Source organism: Sceloporus undulatus, chromosome 11 (genome assembly GCF_019175285.1).
Source record: "Sceloporus undulatus isolate JIND9_A2432 ecotype Alabama chromosome 11, SceUnd_v1.1, whole genome shotgun sequence".
Lineage (NCBI taxonomy): Eukaryota > Metazoa > Chordata > Lepidosauria > Squamata > Phrynosomatidae > Sceloporus > Sceloporus undulatus.
In genome coordinates, this window is record NC_056532.1 from 5560926 (window position 1) to 5582953 (window position 22028).

Here is a 22028-nt window from a genome sequence, read left to right on the forward strand (position 1 = left end):
CTGAGGCTGAGAGAGTGTGACTGGCCCTAGGTCACCCAGGAGGGCTTTGCCATCCTCTCCGTCTTCTGAGAGGGGAGCTTTGGCATCCGCTGAGGCTGAGAGAGTGTGACTGGCCCTAGGTCACCCAGGAGGGCTTTGCCATCCTCTCCGTCCTCCGAGAGGGGGGCTTTGGCATCCTCTGAGGCTGAGAGAGTGTGCTTGCCCAGGGTCACCCAGGTTTCCATGAACGCAGTTGTTTGGGCTCTCTTTGGTATAAGCCTCTTCGGAAGGTTTTTGCCAGCACTGCCCTCCCCTCGAGGCGTGAATGTGTGGTGACGGCCCTAGGTCCACCCAGGAGGGCTTTGCCATCCTCTCCGTCCTCTGAGAGGGGGTGGCATCCTCTGAGGCTGAGAGAGTGTGACTGGCCCTAGGTCACCCAGGAGGTCCCCAGGAGGCGCCCTCCTCGTCACAGGCCCCTCTTGCCCAGACTCCTTCAAAGGGGCTTTGCCATCCTCTCCGTCCTCTGAGGCTGAGAGAGCGTGGCTTGGTTGGGGTCACCCACCGGGTTTCCAGGGTTTTCTGGGCCAGTCTCTAGTCTCAAGGGGGTCTCCCCCATTGCCTTCCTCAGAGGTCACCCAGGGGGTCTCCAGGGCCAGAGCCCAACGCTCAAACCACTGCCCCAGACTGCCTCCCTCCCTCCCCACCATTATCCCCCTTCTAAGCAACACCTCACACCCCAAAAACAGGGAAGAGTAAATAATGTGTTCAGTGCACGCCTCTTCACCTTTGCTTGGGATTTGTGACCCTCCGAAGCCTGATAGGTGTGCCAGTGGGCTAGGGGATGATGGGAGTTGTAGTCCAACTGGTGGAGCAAGGACTTTGGGCAACAGGTGAGAGGTCAGTTGTGGGGCCTCAGAGCTGCCTTCCTGACTTCTGGGGGCAGTTTCTGGGCACACTGCAGGAACCATCCAGTTTGGCCAATGCTATGGAACTTTTGGGATTTAAAGCAGACAGAGAAGGCTGAATGTCTCACAAAACCAGATCCCAGAATTCCATAGCATGGAGCCATGGCAGTTAAAGTGGCGTCAAACTGGACTATTATGGGCACCCGAGTGGAACTGCAAAGGGAGGGGGTCTTGTCTGCATTATCTAGTCTGTAGCACTTTGACACCCTTTAACTCTTCTATGCAACCTAGGCATCGTACTTGGGAAGACTAGTGCTGCAACTCCCAGGGGGAGCTCTATGTATCCCCTGCCCCAAATACAAGTCTCAGGACTGCATAGGATGGAGCAGCGCAAGTGGTGCTGAAGTGATGTAACTGTACAGTGCAGACACATCACAGCAGGAAAGGGGGAGAGAAAGAGAACTGGTGGTATTCTTCCACGCTGCTGTGGCGTTTTCTTCCCCCCTTTCCTTTCTTCTGGGGCTGATGGGAGCTGCAGTCCAAGAACACTGGGAAGATTGCACATGGGCCTTGTGCTCCCTTCAAGGCTTGAATAACAACACTGCAGCAGCATTTTGAGACCAAAGATGGTGGGCCGCCTTCGTTCTGCAAGGAGAGCGGAGACTGGAGTGTGGGGAGAGTGGGAGACCCAAAGCCTTGCCTAGAAAATGGCTGGAGAGGGCCTCTTGGTGCCCAAGATGGAGGTGCCCTTGCCTGCCACTCTGGGGCCTCCTCCTCCCTTCCAGCCAAGATGGGCATCCCTTTGCCTTTGTTTGTGGGGCAAGAGGGGACCAATGGCATGGGCATGAAACCGCAGTGCCTTCTTCCACACCACGATTCTTCCTCACGTTCCCCAAAACCAAAGATCCTCTGGGTGTATGCATTTGGGGGGTGCTTGTGTATGTACATTTTTTGGGGGGTGTCCCTTTCTTTATTCGCCCCCTTCCCCTCCAGAGGACCCTTTGACAAAGACAAAACAATCCTGGTTTGTCAGCTAAAGCCAAGGCAACCAAGGAAGGGGGGGGGGGGATGACCACATGTGTCCTGCCTTTTTGCCCCTTTTTTGGGTGGTGGGGGGTGGTGGCCCAGCTCCTGTTTCAACTCTTGCAACCAGCCAAAGGCACCATGAGCCCCACACTATAGATCCCACGGCCTGCACTTATGGGGAAAAGGATACCAAGTGGGGCCCAAGCGAACCCCCCTTTCCCCCTGACCTCTCCCTGTCCCATCGGAAACCATTTAACCAAAAATGTGAAGCTTACCTGTTTTGCACACAGCTGCCATCCTCACCCCCAAAGCACATGGGGCTGTGCCTCCGACTGAGCCAGATGCCCCTCTTTGGCAGCCTCTGCCCCCCAAAATACCCACAAAGGGGGCAAGGGCAGCCTTGGCTGCGATGATGATTCCCTCGTAGCATTTTGTACATGTTGTTCCTTTTCCTTTTTATACCAGAAGCAAAACAGAAAAACAAAGGCAATAAACTGTTTTCTTTCTAACACCAAGAGGTTTCAGCATCCTTTTGGGGCTGGGAGGGTTTGGGGCGGAGGTGTTTTTGGGGGGTGTCTACAAAAAGTAAGGTTTGTGTCCCTGTGAAGGCACAACGTTCCTCTTGCCCAGTCAGTGGCTTGGACATCTGGCTCCCACAATCCCCCTGGTTGGATGGGGACGATAGTAGACATAGTGCCAAGCATCTGGAGCATGCCCATAGAAGTGGGGGAAAGGCGGCCATTCAGGTGGAGCTGAACTGTGATGCCCATCATCCTACATCGCTGGCTGTATGTAGGTGTCCAGAAATAACTGGGCTGCCCCAAAAACTGCCCAGCGGTTTCAGGAGCGTTAACCAGAGCTCAGGCATTTTGGGCCAAATGTCAAACTTGCTCCCCTTCGCTTCAAAACTCAAAGGGAAATCTTGTGGGTTCCCAAAGTTTGGTCCTCCAGGTGTTTTGGACTTCAGTTCCCAGCAAAGCGCAGGCCGAGCCAACCTTTCCTCCGACCGATTGCAAACGCTCCCAGAGACAGACGGAAAGAGACAAGGGTTTGGGATGCAATCCCTCATAGGCTGTGTGTGTTTGTGTGCCACATCCCAGCCCCATGTGCCTCCGGGGGAGCAGTGTGTGCCCCCAGACGCACTCCTCCGACCCCAGGTTTCCTCCTCTAGAAGGACTCTCCCCGCTAACAACAAACCAGAACAGAAGAGAAGCACAGATGTGCCCTACTAAAAGATTTATTAAGAAAACAACACAACGGAAATGGTCACAAAGCCTTCATCAAACTCAGACAGGCAAAAGCAGAACCAGGGGTGTCCCGTCCCACACCTCACCTTCCTTGGCTGCTGATGCGAAGCACCAAGGGTGGCAAGTCCAGCATGGTGACCCAAACCTCTTCTGGAGAAACCCCCATTGGAAGCTAAGGGGGCTCCAGGGCTTCTCTGCATGGCTGACTCCAACAGAGCTGAGTCCTCAAGCACAAGGTTCTTTTTTGGGGGGGAGAAGAGGGGGAGACAATCCCAGGCTCCCCTGGCCAGAGCCCAAAGGACCTGGGGGTGGGCAACCATTGCTTTTCCCTTTGCTACAGAGCAGATACAACTCCCAGAGTGTGGGGAAGAAGGGGCAGAACACTGTTTTGAAAAAGCATGGGGCACATGGGAGTGTCACCCCTTTACCGCTCCCCCTTTCATTACAGGTGTCATTACAAAAGGTCTTTGCCCCCAGAGCAAGTCCTCTGTGTGAACAGACATCCCCCCCTTGAGCAACCTGGTCCTCTCCATGCCCTCCAAACTCCCCTATGAAGACCACCCCGTTGCCTCCCACCCCCAAAGCCCTACACCCTAAAGATAGCAATATGCGCAAGCAATCATCGTCTCCTCTCTAAATCACACCAGTGGCTAAGTAACGTACGTGTGTGTGTGTGTGTGTGTGTGTGTTGATGGAAACTGGGGGAGGAAGTAAGAGAACAAGGGAGAGGTATTAAGAAACCCACGGGCAACAACTTTGTGGTGTGGGGAACATAAAACGGGGGACAGGGGGAAAAGGATCCATTTTAGGCAGGAAGAAGAAAAGTCAGGACCATGCCCGGGGGGTGGGGTGAGGTGATGGAGATGATGGTGGTGATGATGATGATGGCAGGGGAATCCATCCCCTCCTGTCTGGGAGCTTCTAGGGGGAAGGGGTTGGGGTTCCCACAAACAGCTCCCTGCATTCCAGTTCTGCCCCTATCCCTCCCTTGGCAAGGGAGGTAAAGAGAGGGACTCCCTTCAGTGGGAGTTTTCTTCCCATCTGGGCAAAAACCCCACTACACACTTTTTTTAAAGCCTCCCTGGCCGGAACAACAACAACAACAACAACCTTTCCCAGCGGGCCTGGGGCCCAACCGCTCTCTCTTGCTCTCGCACCCCACAGCACGGCCATTCGGTGGGGTTGGAGTCGCTGCTGCGTTTTATTGTTCATGGGTGGATCTCGGAACAGTGGAGCGGGCGGCAGCGCAGCAGCGATGGCGGCGTCGGCGTCAGAAGTGGCAGCGCCAGTGTGGCGCTCAGCCCACCGCCTCAAGGCCGCCCCCTGATGGCAGCAAAGACTTGCACAGCTTCTCCTCCCTGGTGGGAGAGTGGTGGTGGTGGTGGTGGTGCCCGCCGGGGGTTGCCTCAGCCCTCCTGGGCCCACCTGAGGAAAGTGGGGATGTCCCTCACAGGCACGTTGCGGGTCAGGGCCTTCACGCGCAGGTTCCGGTCGTCCGTCAGCAGAACCACCTCCCGGAGCAGCCGGATCGGGTCATCTGGAAGGAGGAGGAAGAGGAGGGGGCATGAGTGGGGGGAGTCCAGAGGGTAGGCCCTCGCCTCCGGAACCAGTTGTCCAGCTGACCCACTTGTTGCTCATGGCCCCAGACCCATCCCATCCAGATCCCTCCAGCAGGGCTTAAAAATAACACCCCCTCCAAACCCTGTCCCTCCGCCGTGAGGTGGATTGTTACAAACCAGAGGCTGTCAGCTTGTCAGGCCTCATCCGCTGTAATCCCCTGATTCTGCCCCAGCAAGGCGTAAACACTCAGAAACGACTCCTTCGTCAAGCTGACAAGTTAAGCCGAGGAGAATCTGGCCCCGGAGGGCGGAAACCGGGGCCTCAGGCCGCAGCGGATCTCCTTCTGCCTCAGAAAGGCCAGGTGGGCCAAGAGGTGGCCGAGCGAAGGGCTGTCCCACCTCCCCATGGCCTGACAGGCATTGGCCACGGCAGCAAGCAGACCAAGGGAGGAGCCCTGAGCCTACCATGGGGGACGCCTGCCAGGGTGAACCCTACTCCTCACAGGGATAATGCACCACTTCTGGCTCTGAAAATGGGGTCCTTATGGAGCCTATGACCAAGAGTGACTGCCTGACCATTGCAACGGTCCCCCCTGTGCCTGCCAGTAAGGGATGAGGTCTTAGAGACCTATTCACACACACACATCCATGGGCACCTTGGGTACCTTTGTTGGCTGGCATGAAGTCCTTGGCCTTGTCATTGCAGTAATGGAGGCAGCAGGAGAGGATCAAGTCGTCATTGTTTCCCTATGGGGAAAGAGAGGAGAGAAAATTTCAGAATGACTTGCCTAAGGCAACCCAGTGAGTTCCATGGCTGCGCAGGGTTTTGAACCCTGGTCGCCCAGACTCCTAGTCCAACGCTAGACCAGGCTGGTTCCCATGAACACCATCTTAGTAATTTTACTCAGGTCTGCCTTGCCTACCCTTGAGAAAATCTGACATGATGTTTGGTGTGCCAGAGTCCTACTCCATTACACCACACTGGCCCTGTGATAGTAGCCTGCCCAACTATTTTTTCTAACCAGCTGGTCCCCTTTATTGCTACTTGGTCTTTGGGGAAATGACCCTGCATGCAAAGCAGGGGCTCTAACCACTGAGCTGCGCTCTTGTCTCTGGCAGCTGCCTGGAGTGACCAATTGAGGCCTTCTCCACTCCTTGCTCTTTGGGCTGGAGATGCCAGGGGTTGAGCCTGGCAGGGGGAACAAGACATCCCTTTTCCTCCCTCTTCTGCTTTGCCCCCCTTTGCCCCTGCCTCCATCCCACCTGCTGCCGGGAGATGTCTTCACTGCGGAAGGAGATGGACTCCAGCTCGTTGCCCCGGCTGGTCAGGGCCCGCATGTAGCTGTCCCGCCGCTCAAAGCGAGCCTCCAGGAACTCCACTGCTTTGCGGGCCCGCTCCTGCAGCAGCCGTGCGTAGCCTCCTGCCCGGTGCTCCGACTCGGGGCCTTTAGCCAGCCCATCCAACTCATTGATCACTACAAGAAATAAAACAAGAGAGAGAGATGAAATTGCACATCTTGGGTGCGCTTGGGTATCCCTACATGGCAGGATGGGTTGCAGTGGGTGGCCCCTGGGGGTCCTCCCAACTCCAGGATGCCATACACCTGCTTTAAGGCCAGCTTGGGGGAGTCCCATTGGTCTGGAAGTGGGATAGGTATACCCCTGTCCCCTAAATCTGTATTAGGGACATATTCTGGACATACATTTTGGAGAGGGGGAACCTGGAAATGGGCATTTGGTGTCCCTGGCAGTACCCACAAAATACCAATTATGTGCCTACCAATGCCGTACACCCAGTAGCACCCCTCCAGTCTCTTCCTGAGACAGTTAATCCGGGACTTGCTCTTTTTCAGCCTTCCAGCCAAGTGCTGAGATCAAGTGGGAAGTATGCATTCCTCTGAGGCGGGAACAGGGTGTGTGTGTGTGTTTGAGTGAGTGTGCAAGGAAAGGGCTTCTCCCCTGGGTACAAAACCCTGTCCCCACACCATCTTCCCCCCTTCTGGGTTTGGAGGCTGGGGGCCGTTTTATGCTCCTCTTTTCCCAAACCCAGCCCCTCAAAGCCAGGAGAGGGCTGTTTGCTCTTGGAAGGGGGGCTGAAAAAGCCAGCGCTGAGGGGACATCAAACGGAGAGGGAAAGGCTGGCATCCCCCTCCCTCCCGAAATCTCTCCAGCCGCTTCCAAGCCAAACAGCCTTCAAAGGGGAAACTTGTTTGCGCTCCTGCCCCAGTGAGCGTCTCTGCAGAGGCCAGGTCGGGTTCAAGGGGGTGGGTGGAAGCAAGAGGGCCAGAGAAGATATCAACCCCCCCAACACACGCCCTGGGAAAGGGGGGGCTTTAGGCCTTAGCTGCTCCAGCCTCCCAAGAAGCTCAAGAAACCTCCTCTGCCCCCGCCCCCCAAAAAGTCCCCTTTCAGAGGTGGGTCCAGAGGATCTATTCCACCAGTCCAGAGAAAACTATTCTTCTGCTGCAGACCCAGACCTTTCAATCAAGGTCACAAAACACACCAAGCAGTTGGGGGGATCAGCTGTGCCAGTGTCCCTAATATTGGGGGGAGGGTTGCGCACTTTGCTAGTGGTGATGGGGAAGGAGAGGGACTGCCTGACTTCCATAAGACACTGCTGTGGTTTGGCTCGCTTGCTCGAGACCCCCAGAGCTGCCCCTTCCCTAGCTGGCCCATCTGCCCTTGCCTTCTGACCCTCTCCTGTGGCCAGAGCCCAGAGCCGCCTTCTCTCTAAGGGGCGCCAGCCGCGTGTGCCCAGAATCTGCCCCCCCCTCTGGCCGGACCACCCAGCAGCAGCCGCAACAGCCGCCTGTTATCTGCTGGGGCCAAGCCTGTTTACCAATAGCAGGAACCAGCCTTGCTGAGTCCGGCAGCGGCGGCTTTATAAGGAGAAAAGGGAGAGCCAGGCGGAGGGCGGCAGGACACCCGCGGCCACGGGGATGAGATGCTTGGCTCTGGCCGCCAGTGGGGGAGGACACAGAGGCTGGGCTATCAAGGCAGATCCCCCTCAGCCCCCAAGCTGAGCCCCAAGGATAAGAAGCCTGTAAGCAGGGCCTGAAAGGCAAAGGGCCCTTCTTTCCTGTTAGGATTCAGAGGTAGACTGCCCTCAAAGATAGAGGGTCTGCTCTCCCATGAGGGCATCTGGTCCAGCCTGCTGTCCCCTGAACCCATCTTGCAACAACAATGTCACTGAGTAGTCTTCTCACCTCCACTTGGAGCCTCCACAGAAGGAAAGCCTTCCACTTTCCTGAATCGGGATTTTGTTTTCCCACAGGGATCAAGTTGGGGGGGGGGGAATTTTAGCACTAAGAGGTGAGAAGAATGGTACAAACCCCCTCCCCAATCTGCATAGCTCCAAAAAGCAAACAAAGGCTGCTGCAGCATCTAAGAAAGAGTAGGTCTCTCTTGAAATGGATGGGAGGCAAGTTCTAAAATTGATTGATTCATTGATTGATCGAAACATATCAGCAGGTAAAGATTTTGTTGTTAGAAGGCCCCTTTGTTGCAAGCCTTCAATTCTAAAAGCCTTCTAACAACAAAATCTTTACCTGCTGATATGTTTCGATCAATCAATGAGTCACTAACTCCCCACCAAGGCACTAACTCCCCACCAAGGCACAGATGCCAGCTGGAGATGGTGCCCTGGGTGAGAGGCCTGCCCAGAAGCAACCTTTCTCTTTCCACCCTTCTGTCAGGCATCACTGCCGCCCACTCACCAATCAGGGGCACCACCAGGATGAACTGCCGGCAATCCAGGAGCTGGGTGAGGCTGCCCAGGTGGTCAATGAAGCCATTGGTGTCCGGGACCAGGAAGACAGGTCGGATCTCCAGCTCCATCTGCCTCACTTGAGCCTGGTCCTTCAGCACTGCCTGGGATGAGGAAGGAAGGAAGGAAGGAAGGAAGGAAGGAAGGAAGGGTTGTGTGAGCGAAAGACTGTCATAGTGGCATGAACTGGGAAGAAGATCTGCCCTCCTGCAAAAAATACACTGTTAAAAATTCACAAGATAGAAAAATTAAAACAAGAAGAAACAATCAAACATTCCAAGTTTGATCATCTTAGTTTGGTTGTCTTGGCTGTTGGGGAGAGTCCAGACTTTGTTTGCTCTTGGACCCACAAATCTGTCCTTTTGGCAGCCGGGGGATATCCACAGGACCCCCCTCCAGCCCCACATTTCAAATGTGATTCTCTTCCTGCCTGCTTTTCTCCCGTGTCCACTTTCCACAACTATACAAAGAAATGGGAAAAACAATGACTTGGACCATCCTGACCTTTTTATTCCAAGATCTCATTTTACATTTGAGGATCTTTGCCTTGTGACTTTGCCCTTCCAAGTGCCAGTCTTCTTCTGAATTGGCACAATGCAAAATGAGAATGTGCCTATGCCCCAGCCTGGCTTGTCTCTCCCGGGATTTATTCCACTGGCCACAAAAAAAAAAAAAAAAAAAAGCACCAAAGCCTCCTAAACACTGATGGGCAAATGGCCCCGCAGTTGAAGGAAGGGAATTGGGGCTTTGGTTTTGGTCACTCGTGAAGTACTGCTCTGCATCCTCTCTGTTTTCTCTTTCCACTTTTAAGCAACTTGTTGCTCAGCTGCTGTTTCGGTTCCCTGCCTTGTTCCCAGAGTGTTGGCCTTTCTGTTCCACGCTTCCTGATATCTTGGAAGCTGTTCTGGGACCAGGAGGGGGTGAGGTACAAATAACAAACGCAGGGATTATCTGACTGATACCGCACAGGAAGCCCGCTGGCTCAGACCTGACCTTGCCCAACAGATTCTCACATCCCTCCGTTGACCCAAACGCCACATGGGCAAGGAACTAGTGCGGGTGCAAAAACAACATTTCAAAGTTTTGTACGTTCTTGGGTTGGGCAAAGCTTTAGAGTTGTGCATTCCTGCTTGGCCGGGGGCTGGATTACATGGCTTTTGGGGTCCCTTCCAAATCTAGGATTCTAACAATAAACGCACCTTGCATGTTGGGGATTTATATCTTCACAAGAGCATTGGAAAGTTACTTTTTCACCCAGGCTCCAAGAACCTCAAGATGGGAACTATACTCTGAAAACACCACTTCCTAAACTCTGTTACTGACTTTAGGGAGGTTTTTATAACTGGGATGGAGAACTTGGTGCGCTCTTCTGGACTCCAGCTCCCAACAACCTCAACCAGCAAGGCCAGAGATGATAGGAGATGCAGTCCAGTAATATCTGGAGGATCAGGCAGAAAAGAAAAGACTGACTACAGCAATTAAAGCCACCTTAAGCAAAAATGGCCATGATGTCACACGCTTGGTCCTTCCTGGGAGGAAGTCCTCCTTTCGCACCCGTGACCCGAGGGGACGGTGCCCAGGAGGCGCTCTTGGCCGGGTGTCCAGCCCTCCTGGCAGCAGCGAGCAAGGCCTGTGCCGGCCGTCACGTCCCATCCTGCCCTCCTGGGCTGGCCAGGGAGAGGACGACAGGATGCGCCTTGCCGTGGCGGGGACCATGCCAAGTCCTCCCCCACCGGCCCACGCCTAGGCTGGCTGATCGGCTGACCAGGAGGACAGGCTCTTCAAGGAGCTGGAGAAATTGCCCAGCAGGGTCCAGGGACCGAGGGGAGGTTTGTTTGCATTTGGCAGCTGCTGGCCAACATGACGAGGAGAAAGGAGAGAGCGATGGAGGGAAAGGCAGGCAAAGAAGGAAGGAAGGAAGGAAGGGGTTTTGCACCAGGGAGGGTGAGAACAGCTTAAGGAAAGGAGGCAAGTAGCTGTGGAAGTCACCCAGAGCACCCCCAAGCATGTGCAGAATGGCACTCAGAGGGCCCCTTCAGCAGCACAGCCTCTAGACAAATGTCAAGGGTAGCACCGCAAGCACAACCTTCATGCATGTGCAGAGGGACACTTGGAGGCATCCTTCAGTAGTGCAGCCTCTAAGCAAATGTTGAAGGCACATTTGCTAGCCAGTCTCTGATGCCCTACAGCACAGCAGGAGAAAGAGAAAGGAGGGATCCAGGAACCACTGCCACCACTGCCAATGCCTTTCCATTGCAGCCTCTTTGGGGATTGGAGGGTCTTCCCAGGAAATCTGTTGGGAAGAGGGCTGGCAGGCGGCACAATCCGACGTGCCCGCCAGCACACTCTCCCACCGCCACCACCGCCATCGTGGAGCCGCTTGGGGCGGGGGTTGCCCTTCCGTCGCAGGCAGGTGTGCAGCTGTGCACGCGTGCTGGACAATTGTTTCCCGGTGGAAAGGGGTTGGGGCTAAAATTAGCCGTCTGCTTGGCTCCCACCTCATCTACGTCCTTGCAGGGGGGTGGCTGCGTCTGGCGGTGGGCTGGGTGGGGGGCACTAAAGCGTGGGAGCTATTTTGGGCAGGTCAGTCTACACCTCCCCAGGGACCCAGCTGCCCCTGGTCCTATCCATGCCCAGATTGAGAAAATAAGAATGGGAGGCCGCCCTTCGTCCGGAGGAAGAGGCTTGTTATGCTTCAGGTGGGGAATGCGTCTCAGCTGCTCAGGAAATGCCGCCTCACTCTCCCCCCTCCAGCACAAAGGACACTTGGGGGGGTGGCGGCAGCCGTGAGGACCGCAAGACATGGAGGGCATTATTCGGGGCCCTGAGCAGACCTGCAAAACCCTCACATTTCCAGAGAAAAGGAGCTTTCTCTAGCTCTGCAGTTCTTTCGCCAAAAGACTCCTCTGGACTCAAAATGTTGTTGAAAACATTGGCATTGGCATTGCACTGCCTTTGCCCACACAGGGACACTACAGTGGTACAGGGACAAGATGGAGGGGGGATCCTTCAAGACCATCTGCCCTGGCCATTTCCTACACTGCAAGTATGTTGCTACAGGGGCCTGCCTTTCCAAGCAGAGGCTGGGATACCTGCGCTTCAAGGCAAAGGGGGCTGCCTGCGGAAAGTCAGCGAGCCAAGCTGCAATATGCCTCGAAAGCTGATGTAATCTAAGAAAGGAAAGGGAGACATGCTGGGAGTTGGGAGTGGTATGCGGAGGCGGTTGGGAAGATGCCAAAGAAGCTCCCACCTTGAAAGAAAGGCTCCTGACAGGTGGCTGAGCCTTGGGGCAGATCTGCAACCGTGGCTGTTTCTTTCTCCAAGGCTAAGACAACTGGAGGCAGTTGTGGCCACAGATCCACTCCTTCCTGTGCCTCCCTGGGAAACTTTGGTGATCAGGGCCTTGGTCGCCCGCTGCCTTGTGAGAACGAGACCCAAGCATCTGCACTTTCTAGTGGCACCAGGAGCCCCCGTGACAGTCTGATGAGCAACCGGGAGGCTGAAGCCATGGAAGATGGCGGGCCCTTGGGTCCTTGGACCTCCAAGGATGGCCCTGCCAGCCACCTGGCAAGCGTGTCCCAAGTCCCCTTTCTGACACAGACACCCAAAGAGGTCTGGTCCCTCTGTTCTGGTCCTTCCGTCCTTCTGCTGGTAAGCAGAGCAGCTCTGTGCAGCAGACCAAGAACGGTGGGCTCAGGAAGGAAAGAGAGCGAGAGAGAAAGGAGAGTGCGAGTGCGGTGGATCTGGGCCCGCCGCCAACCGCCAGCGGGTACGCATGTGTGCGCTCCCCCTTCCCTCCTTTCCCCCTTCCCTCTCTCTCTCTCTCCCAGTAGGGCCTTCAGCGGCCCTGTTTTACAACCACCTCGGCACAGACTCCAGAGTTCACGCATCTGGCTAGACAGATGTGTTTGGCTCGTGTTCAAGGCTGGGAAATGAAGAGTTATGGAAGTGAGGAGGGCCCTGGGCATTTGGGGAGGGAGGCAGGGAGGGAGCGGGCAGTGGTGGCTATGGGGAGGGGGAAGGAGGAAGGAGGGGGAATTTCCTTTGGATGCAGGGAGTTGGCCGGCCGGCAGGGGCGAGAAGCAAACCGAAGCCCAAACCTGGGGCCTGTCCGGAAGGGTCTGGCAACAGAGATGCTTCCAAGGGGGCTGTTTTGTTTGGGGAAGAGAAGGCAGCGCAAGCTGGGGCAGATGGGAATGGAACCCAGGAACTGGGCCTGGATGCTCCCTACAGTGGTGGGGCAAAGGGACCATCCACCAGCATATTCTATCTCTCTCTCTCTTGGCACTTCTCCTTGCAAAGAGATGTGGGAGGGAAAAGAGAAGGGGGGGGGACAGAACAGTCAAAGGCCATCTTTGTTGCCCACTCCTAACCTCAAAACCTTGGGGTTGCCTCTTTTGCCAGCAGGATCATTGGGGGATTGATAACGGGTCAGGATGCTGGACCAGACAGACTTTGGGTCGGAGAGAGTTCTAAGAATTTGGGGTGAATGGGAGATCAATGGGGCACTGTGAATCTTCACACCACAATCCTAAGGAGAAAAGACTGAGCCTAAATGATTCCCCACCCACATCCAAATGAAAATTGGGGTTTTTGAACTGTAACACCCAGAATTCTGGGCATTGCAGTTCAAAACCTCCCAAACTTCCTGCAACGTCTGGGCCTTCCCTACTGTAAAGGCTCTTCCTCTCTGTGCCCCCCTCCAATAATCTTATTGGTTCGCACCATATTCTTTTTCCCCTCCCCAAATCTGACCTGGATTTTGTCCTGGCGGCGTTGCTGTTCAGCCACCTTCCGGGTCAGTGCCTGTTTCTTGGCCCGCAGCTCCTTGATGTCCAGCTCGTCGCCACTTCCTTCGGCCTCCGAGTCGTCCTCAAAGGCCTCAATTCGGATGTCATCCTCCTTCCCATGCAGGCCAGGCAGAGAGGGAAAGAGGGAATGAAAAGAAAGAGAAGGGGAAAACTGAATGGGTAGAACTGTTGTGGTCACCCGCTGGCTGAAGGTTGGGAAAATGTGGTCCACAGCATGTATGTAGCCCCCAGGACCCATTTTTCTAGTTTCAAAGACCCCCTGCAAGAACCTTAAGCTTGAAAAGAAAATTGGCCAGGAATTCAACTAAAAATAAAGCCACCCAAAGTGGTTCCCTTACCCCCCACTCTTAAAGTGGCAATTTTCAAAGAAGTAGCCCAATTCCCAGGGTTCCTTGGTCACAGGGTTTTTCCCCCACTCAAGCTGGGGAAAGTTTATTTTTAGGGGTCAGAAACTCCCACAGTTTCTGGGTGATGATGGTAGAAAGGTGCTGGGAGCAGAACTTGGGTCTTCCTTCCCTTGGCCCCTGATATGAAGACCCAGAAGCACATGCTGGGCTGTGGGTATATTGAGGTGTGCTATGAAGCCACAAGAACCGGGCCATGGACCCTCCTCAACCCCCTGGTTTCTCTAAAGCCAAACTAAAGTCCACATCTAATTACCCCTAAATCCAATGTATTATGACCTAGAGAGCCCTATACAGCTTAGATCCAGGCTATATAGACAGACCATATACCCTCCCTGAGCTCAACCTCCATGAGGGGGGGACCTTCTTTCAGTCCCACCACCATCATAGGCACAGCCATTGGGAATATGGGGCAGGACCTTTTCGGTGGCTGCCCCAAGACTTTGAAACTCTAAAAGTTAGAATCAAAAGTGGCAAGTGCTGCAGAGTTTCAACTGTACTGTGTTATCTTTCAAAATCCAGATTTTAATATTCTTTAGAGAGATCGCCTGGAGTCTAACTCTTGGAGGGAGAAAAACCCCTGGGATATAAATAAAGTTAAGAAAGATGATTATAGATCTGAGGTTCTAAGCTTGAGGTGTCACAAGAAACATGCCAGGCTTGGAGAGCAAATGCTTTCCATGGCTGCCATTCTGCCTCTGCCCGGAGCCCGCCTGCCAACCTTCCACGTGAGAGAAATCCTCTAAAGGAGAAGCATGCCTTCTTGGAGGGCAGCTGGCAGGAGGGATGCTCAAGGTACACGGGACCCCCCCCAGGCACACACACACACACAGAGGGGTGGCCTGAATAGAACCCCGGGCTACAGGAACAAGCCGGGGCAGAAAAACAAGCAGAGAAATTCCTTAATCACATCAGGATGTGAGAGCGGCAAGGGAGGGCAAGGAAGGGGCGAGGAAGAGAGAGTGTGTGTGGGGTGGGATGGGGGGCAGAGAGAAGCCAAGAGCACCACCTGCTCCCTCTTCCTGTACGTGAGCTGGAGGCTCCTGCTGTGCGGCATCGGCACCCCTCCGCCCCCCTTTCCTCAGCCGCTGGCCCACCCTCGGCCCTGAGCTTGAACCCTTGCTGCCCCTTTCCTCCTCTGCCCTCTTCCTCCTCCTTCCCTCTTTCCTGCTGTGCCTGCGCTGCGCGTTATTAAAGCCATGCCCCCCTCCCTAGAACCCACCCACCCTCCGCAGAATCCGTTATTTGCAGAGCGCATCTGGAACTCATCGCCAAAGAGAGAGAGAGAGAGAGACAGGGAGGGAGAGGGAGGTTTTTGGGTGGGACTGGCAGGAAGGGGCACATCAGGAGCAAAGCACACTCTGGGGACCCTGCGCAGCCCTTCACCACCTCCTCATCCTCCACAAAACGGCCCCTGGTTGCCTGCTATAAATAGCAGTGGGGTGTGTGTGTGTGTGAAATATGCCCGCCAGCCCCCCAGTGTGGAGCAATTGTTCCTGCCCCTCCCCCCGCTGCCCCCCTTCTTGCCTGGTACCTGATCTTCCAGTTGTTTTCCCCCTTGGCTGGACGCTTCCTTTCCCATGGCGTCTGGGACCGGGGCCACTGACACATACTTTCCACCCTTGAATGCCAGCAATGGCTCTTCTTGGCCACAGAGGGCTTCCAGGAAATACTTCAGCACCGTGACCCTCTTGCAGTCGGCCGCAATAACCTACACAGCCGGGGAGAGAAAAAGAGAGGAGGGGGCCTTTGTAGAAGGGCCACAAGAGGAACTTTGCAGAAGGAACACGGGATTGAGTCCCACTGCTTTTGCCAGGGCAAAACATACGAGGAAGGGGTGCAACACCCAGGCCAAGGAAGAGGGTAGGGGGCTCACTAGACCCTCCCCTCTCTTTGGGGGAAAAAGGCAGGCTGGGCTTCAGGTCCAGCACCATCACCAAGGAGGGCAAGGGAAGAAGGGAAGCCCCTAATACACGCATACCCCCCAAGACCAAACCCAGGAGGAGGAGGAGGGCGGACTCAACCCTTATGGACCCAAATACACTTAGGCCACAAAATCCTCTCCTTCAGACTCTAAATCCCAGAATCTACATCCAGCATAGGTTGCTGGTCTGGGTCACAACTTCCTGAACTCAGATTTTAGTGGACACAGCCCAAATAAGCCCCAAACCCTGCTCTCTTTATCCATCCATCGGCTTCAGAGCAGCTTACAAAAAGGAAGATACAACACAACACAAGAGCACAACAACAGCCCAAATAAAAATGTGCAGGTTAGGATTCTAGATATGTGGGTATGTTTGTGTGGAATAATCCTTGTCCTTTCCTACAAAGAGAAAGGCTCTCCCACAACATCATAGGGGCCCCAAAGTAGTGGGCCAAGGAGATGAGAACTGGGGAAGGGGGTCTTCACTTTGACTGCATTGCTCTGAGAGCCTGAGAGACCCCTGTAAGGTGAGGAGGGGGAGCGGTAGGAAGGGATTTGGGCAATGAGAACCTCTGGAAGGATCTGGGGGAGCATAGAGGGCTGGGCTTTTGAGGGACCCCCTTTCCAACCCTGAGACTGCATTCAGCAAAGGACTGTCCCAGCATAGGCTAAGGATGCCAGGGGCACACGCGGGCACAGAGGTGCAAGATGCCAGGCACACATTTCCCATCCCAGCCCAAGCAGGAATTGGGGGAAACGGGTGGGACTCTGTGGCCTCCCTGCTGCCCACAAGCATCACAAGAGGGAGGGAAGGAAGTTTCTTCCCTCCTTTCTGTACAGCACGCTCTCCCTATTGGGGTTTGGGGTGTGTGTGCGTGCGCGCCTGTCCATGTGCAATCGGTCATGTTTTCACATGCCACCCGCCCCGCCTGCAAGCAGTTGCCAAGGCCACGATCCAAACAGCCATCAACAATCGTGAAATCAATATGATCACTTAAAAAAAAAAAAGGAAAAAAAAAGGGGGGGGGGGAAGAGCCCAAACAAAAAAAGAGGAAATGGGGGGGGGGGGGGGAGTAAGTAATGAAATCAGAGAACTTTAAGAAACGCAGAACTAAAACGTTTGGCTCTTAAAAAAATTTTTTTTTTAAACCTCTCATCTTAAAAAGAGAAGTAAAGAAGAACCTTCCTAAAAAGAGGCAGCTGACCCATCTTGGGACGCGTAGGAGGAGAGTCACCAACAAGTGACCCAGGTTGTGTCTACACATCTGAGAGAAGGTGGTTTGGGAAGTGGTTTAAGCTTGCAGATGTGGCTGGAGTACAAACCCCATGCGCTGGCTAGGGCTGATGGGAGTTGCAGTCTGGCGCAAGCTGGAGCACCACATGCCCCCCCCCTTTTCCAGGCACTTCTGCCAATGCTCAGCAAAGCTACAAATGCAACTACAGTTGCTAGGATTTAATGTCCCCGTGGTCATTAGACCCACCCCAAGTAGCCACTGGAGGCTTTGCAACAGAGCAGAAGCTTTTGCTTCGTGCCAAGATGCTGTGGCTGCCTTTGAGGGAGAGAAGCCCCAGTTGAGTGGCATTCTCTAACCTGGACATGGCCAGGCCTCCCTGCCGGGTGCACGGAGGATCTTGCCGTGCACCCTACTCCAAAAGCCCAAGTGCAGAAGGACAGCCAGGACTGGCCACAGGGCACGGGGTGGTGGTGGACAGAACAACAGTCCTGCCCTTTGGCTCTACCACCTGCCTGCTCTGCTGCCCCTCTGGAGGAGGGTCGGGGTGGGAGAGAGAAGCTCCTGACCCCCAAATCTCCCCTCCCTGCTGACAATGATCTAGCTTTTGGCAGAACCGCTGGCCAGACATTACCAGCGCTGGTGAAAGGGGAGCGGCCGGCCGGCTGCTGCGTCCAAGGAGTGCTGCAGCGAGTGGAGGAGAAGGAGGCCGCATCAGTGGTGAAAGGGGCTGGGAGGGCTGTGGCCAAGGAATGGGGGGCTGATGGGGAGGGTTGCTGCACAGGGAGTTCAGGGAAAGGTTGACGGGATCCCTCTGGCTCCGAAAAGGCCAGTCCTGCCCTGATTCAAGGAGCTGCGACTTCGCACACCACACGCCGCCACCGCCGCCCTGGAGCATCTCAGCAAATGCAGCTGGACAGGCATCGCCCTCCTGCGCCTTCCACGCCAACCCACCCGGGCCAAAAACAAACCTCAGGGCCTGGCTAGAGTTAGCTCAGCCTTTCCAAACTGAACCAGGCAGAGAGGAGGCTGGGATGATGAGCCACAGCTGGCCAGCTGCAATTTGGGGTGTTGCCAATTCCCCTGGCTTCTCCTCCAGGTGGGTCTGGTGCCAGCAAAGCAATGGTGGGTTTTTCCAGGCATTGTCTTCCCCACATGCAGAGACAAATTTTCCCCCACATCCTGCCAGCCTCCCTTGGCCAGGTAGGGGTCTGGTTCCCTTTTCTTTTTGGACTGGGGGCTTTGCTGGAAAGAGGGATACCGGCCACCGGGATGACGTGGTGCCAATGTTCCCTTGCCATTATCCATCCATTGCCTGCTTTCCAGTTCTGTGCCTGCTCTGTAATCTCAACCTCTCTCAATCTCTGTCAACAGCAGTCACATCATCACACAGGCTCAATGGAAAGAGATTCAAGGATGGAGAAGGGACTGGTCCAAGGAGAAAGGCTTGATGGAATATATTAAGATGAATAAACCCAATCCCTGTAAGAGCTGACCAGTGCTCTGCCCTACAGTGGCACCAAGGGCAGTGTGGTTGGGCATGCAGGTAGATAAATAAAAGGCAGCTACGCCAACGTCAGAAAGGGAGGGATGCCTCAATTGCTCAAAAAGCATTGTGTCCCCATTGAGAGAAGTAGTGGTACCATTCTCTTTTGCTCCATTCAGGCCTCACCTGTGTCCAGTTCTGGGGGGCACAATTCAAGAAGGATGCTAAGAAGCTAGAACACGTCTCGAGAAGGGAGACCGAGACAGTCAAAGGTCTAGCAAACTGAAGTCCAATGAGGGATGCTTAGGAAGTTGGGTGAGTTTAACTTTGAGAAGAAGAGGTGACATGATAGCTCTATCTTGAAGTAATCAAGGGATGCCACATAGAAGGTGGAATGAGCTTGTTTTCTGCTGCTCCAGAGACTTGACCAAGACCCAATGGATGCAAATCACAAGAAAAGAGATTCCACCTAATCATTAGGAAGAATTTGTTTTACTGTAAGAAGTATTCAAAAGTGGAACAATTGCTTCAGGGGATGCTGGACTCCCTACCTTTGGAGCTTTTTAAACAGAGGTTGGATGAGCAGGAGTGCTTTAATGGTGGATACCTGCATGGAGGGGGTTGGATGAGATGGCCTTTGAGGCCCCTTTCAACTTTAAGATTTTGGGAAGGGAACTGAAGCTCGCAGTGGGTCCTGTGAAGGAGAAGGAATTGCCCCTCATCCCTGGAACATGCCCACTCCACCTTATGCCCACGGCATTGAAAGCCAAGAGACATTAGGAGCCTTCTCAAAATGGCGGGCTGAGCACGGAGGCATTGGGGGGATGTACATACATCCCCCTCCAGACAAGAGAGGCTCTGCTTCTGCTGAGAGCAGCTGTGCGGAAAAGGATGATGGAGGCCAGCCCCTTCTTGACACTCCATTAATTACCAGGTAGCATCTCAACGAAACTGGCCACAAGTCACAGCACGACCAAGCGAGGGAAGGGAAGGCACGGCCGCGCTCCCCCCCATTGAAACCCCAGGGTTATTCTTCACATATTTCGGGGGTGAAGATGGTGTTGCACACACTGGGTCTGAAAGAGATGGATGCCTCCAGCAGCTCCTTCCACAGGAAACCCACCTTGAATCCTTTTAGGGGAGGGAAAGGAAGGTGGTGGTGGGGAAGAACGTCAATTTCTGACTTTACCAGAAGCCAAAAAGCCCAGGCAGCAGCCAGTGGCAGAAACTGGGGTGGGGAATAAAGAAAGGCTGCAGATCTGGATTTTTCTCTCTCACTTGGGTTCACAAGTAACATTCCTATACCAATAAATCAAGATCTGCTTCATATTCAGGGACAGACGTACGTCAAGGCCTAGGAAGAATTCTTGTAAAAAGGTTTTGGGGTGGTGAGAGGGAACTGTGCTTAGAGAAAACTTGAAGAGAGTGAGCTCCCTAATTTTCCTCTCCACTGACATAGAGAGGACTAAGTAAGAGGGCAGTCCTCAATGAGGTGAGGACCCACAGAACTTCACTGATGCCCAGCACCTTTCAGCCCCTTTTGCACCTTTCCCGCCTGGTGACCCCAGATCTCTCCCCCCAGAATCCAGATGCAGATATCCTCCCTCCTTTGCCCTCACCCCGAGGCTGGAAGCATCTCTCCCCTTTTCCCTCCTTGATGTGATTCCAAGAGAGGGGAGGACATCAAAGGGCACACAGCCCCCTCCAAAATCTCTTGGGGATGGGACTTTCAAATGCAAATTTCCTCCATGAGTGGGACTTTTTTATCCCTTCAGGAAAAAAAACCTCCTCCAGATAAAAGGCTTGCTGGAATCTCAGGGAGGAGGGCAAGGGATGCCTGTAGGCACCTTGCAAAGCCAGCTTTTGCAGGATGCTGGATCAGCCAGCATTGTCCCTGAGACTGCGGGTCTGACTGAATTATCCAGGAGGGAGTTTTAGAGAGAAGGAAGAAAGGGTTCTCAGAGGCCATCGATTCCAGCCCCATGTTCAATGCAAGATCTCCATCTAGAGCATTCCCAGGCGCAGGGAGCTGTCCAGCTTCTTTTGAAAGACAACCAGAGAAGGAGACCTCACAATTGCTGAACCTCTCTCACTGTCAAGAGGTTCCTGCTCATGCCCTAAATCTACTCTCCTGCAACTTCAAACCCTGAAACCTGGTCCTCCCCTCTGGGGCAGAAGAGACATGCCTAGGTCCTCCACCCTCTATTAGCCCTTAAGGTATTTAAAGAGGGAAACCATGCCACCCCTCCATGTACTCTGTACCAGGCAGAACATGTCCAATTCTCTCAACCTTTAAGGTTTATTTTCTGCTCTTCCTTGGACTGCAGAAATGACACTGTCTGCTCTCACTTTGGAAGAAGCCCCTCTTAATTCACCCCAGGGTCCGCCAGAGGGAAAGGTGCGCATACGTCCCCTTTCTAGAACAAAAGAGCCTCCAACTTCATCCGTCTTTACTCTTCCCTGCGCCTTTGATTTACACCAAGTCAACAGTTGAAAATGTCACAAGTGGCTATACATTTCTAAATGGTAAATATTAAAAAAAATGTGTCAGGAAGGAAAAGGGTTATTTGATGAATTAAATCGGAGTGACTTCCCTGTGAGGCAAGACTCTTTGGCCCATACTTCCAAGACTGGAGGGCCCACTTGGCCATGCAACCACGGCCACACTTGCACACTTGGCTGGATCCTCGCACACTCATGCAAGCCGACACACACCTTGTCCAACTTGGACATTCCCGGGGAAGGGGCGCCTCTGGCCGAAGCCTCCCTACTCGCTCTCTCGGCCCTCAGATCCTCAACACGGAGTGACATGTTTTTTTAATTTGGCGTAATTATCTCCTCGGAATTACTGTACCCACAGCCCCCTTTTCTCTCTCTCAGGATCCGAGGCAATTAAGGAAAGATAAATTTCATTCCGTGGAGCTGAGCTGTCAAAGGGATGAAGCAATGCCGTCTCCCCCCCCCCCCCACCATTTGAAGTAGGAGCTTTGGGTCATGCCTGGTTTATTTGAAACGGTGCCATCACTCCGAGCTGCCGATCTTTATCTGCGGCTGCCTTTCTGCTTGCTCCTCGCTCTATGGCGGGGCACGGCCCGAAGTGATGACACCTGGCTGCCTGCCAGCGCCTCCCCAGACGGAGGAGCCGATGTGGAAGAGGCCGCTGGGTGCCTTGGCTGCAGGGGAAAAAGGGGGGAAAGGAGAAAAAGAAGGGCTGGGGAGAAGGGGGAGCGCCTCTGGTGGGGTGTGTGTGTGACAGGCCTGGCAGGTCCTGCCCCGGTCACATGCAGCCATTGAAACCTACTGGCCGGCCCCTGGGGCAAGTCAAAGGCAAAGGCCAGGCTCCTCCACAGAAATCTGTCTAAGAGAACTCCAGGACAGGGTCGCCATGTCAGAGCTGCTTTTAAGGCACACCACAATAATGCAACCGCTGGCAGTGAAATGGCTTCAAGGGGGAAAGAGGAAGGCTAGGGGCTACCAGGCCTCTAGGAAGCCACCCACTTGCCTGGACATGTCTCCTCTTACTCCACTCCAGCCGTGAAGGCGATTGTTTGGCATTGTCACGGTTAACTGGATATTTTAAGTGTTGTGTTGGAGGGAGGGATAATGGGTTTTATTAGGTATTATGTTCTGCATTATACTCTATTCTTATTGGAAGCTGCCTTGATCCAACAGGAGACACAGGATATAAA

General features: G+C 54.1%; 1 protein-coding gene across 1 annotated transcript in view; it reads right to left on the reverse strand.

Moving 5' to 3' along the window:
* Nucleotides 1–3131: 3131 nt before the first annotated feature.
* SMG6 (SMG6 nonsense mediated mRNA decay factor) overlaps nt 3132–22028 on the reverse strand; it is a 65339-nt gene continuing 46442 nt past the window's right edge. The window contains exons 14-19 of the mRNA XM_042442502.1: nt 15232–15408; nt 13238–13384; nt 8433–8586; nt 5980–6191; nt 5382–5463; nt 3132–4694 (exon numbers count right to left, since the gene is read on the reverse strand). Of these exons, the coding sequence (XP_042298436.1) occupies nt 4564–4694; nt 5382–5463; nt 5980–6191; nt 8433–8586; nt 13238–13384; nt 15232–15408 (903 nt within the window). The 3' untranslated portion in view covers nt 3132–4563. The remainder of the gene's footprint in view (nt 4695–5381; nt 5464–5979; nt 6192–8432; nt 8587–13237; nt 13385–15231; nt 15409–22028) is intronic.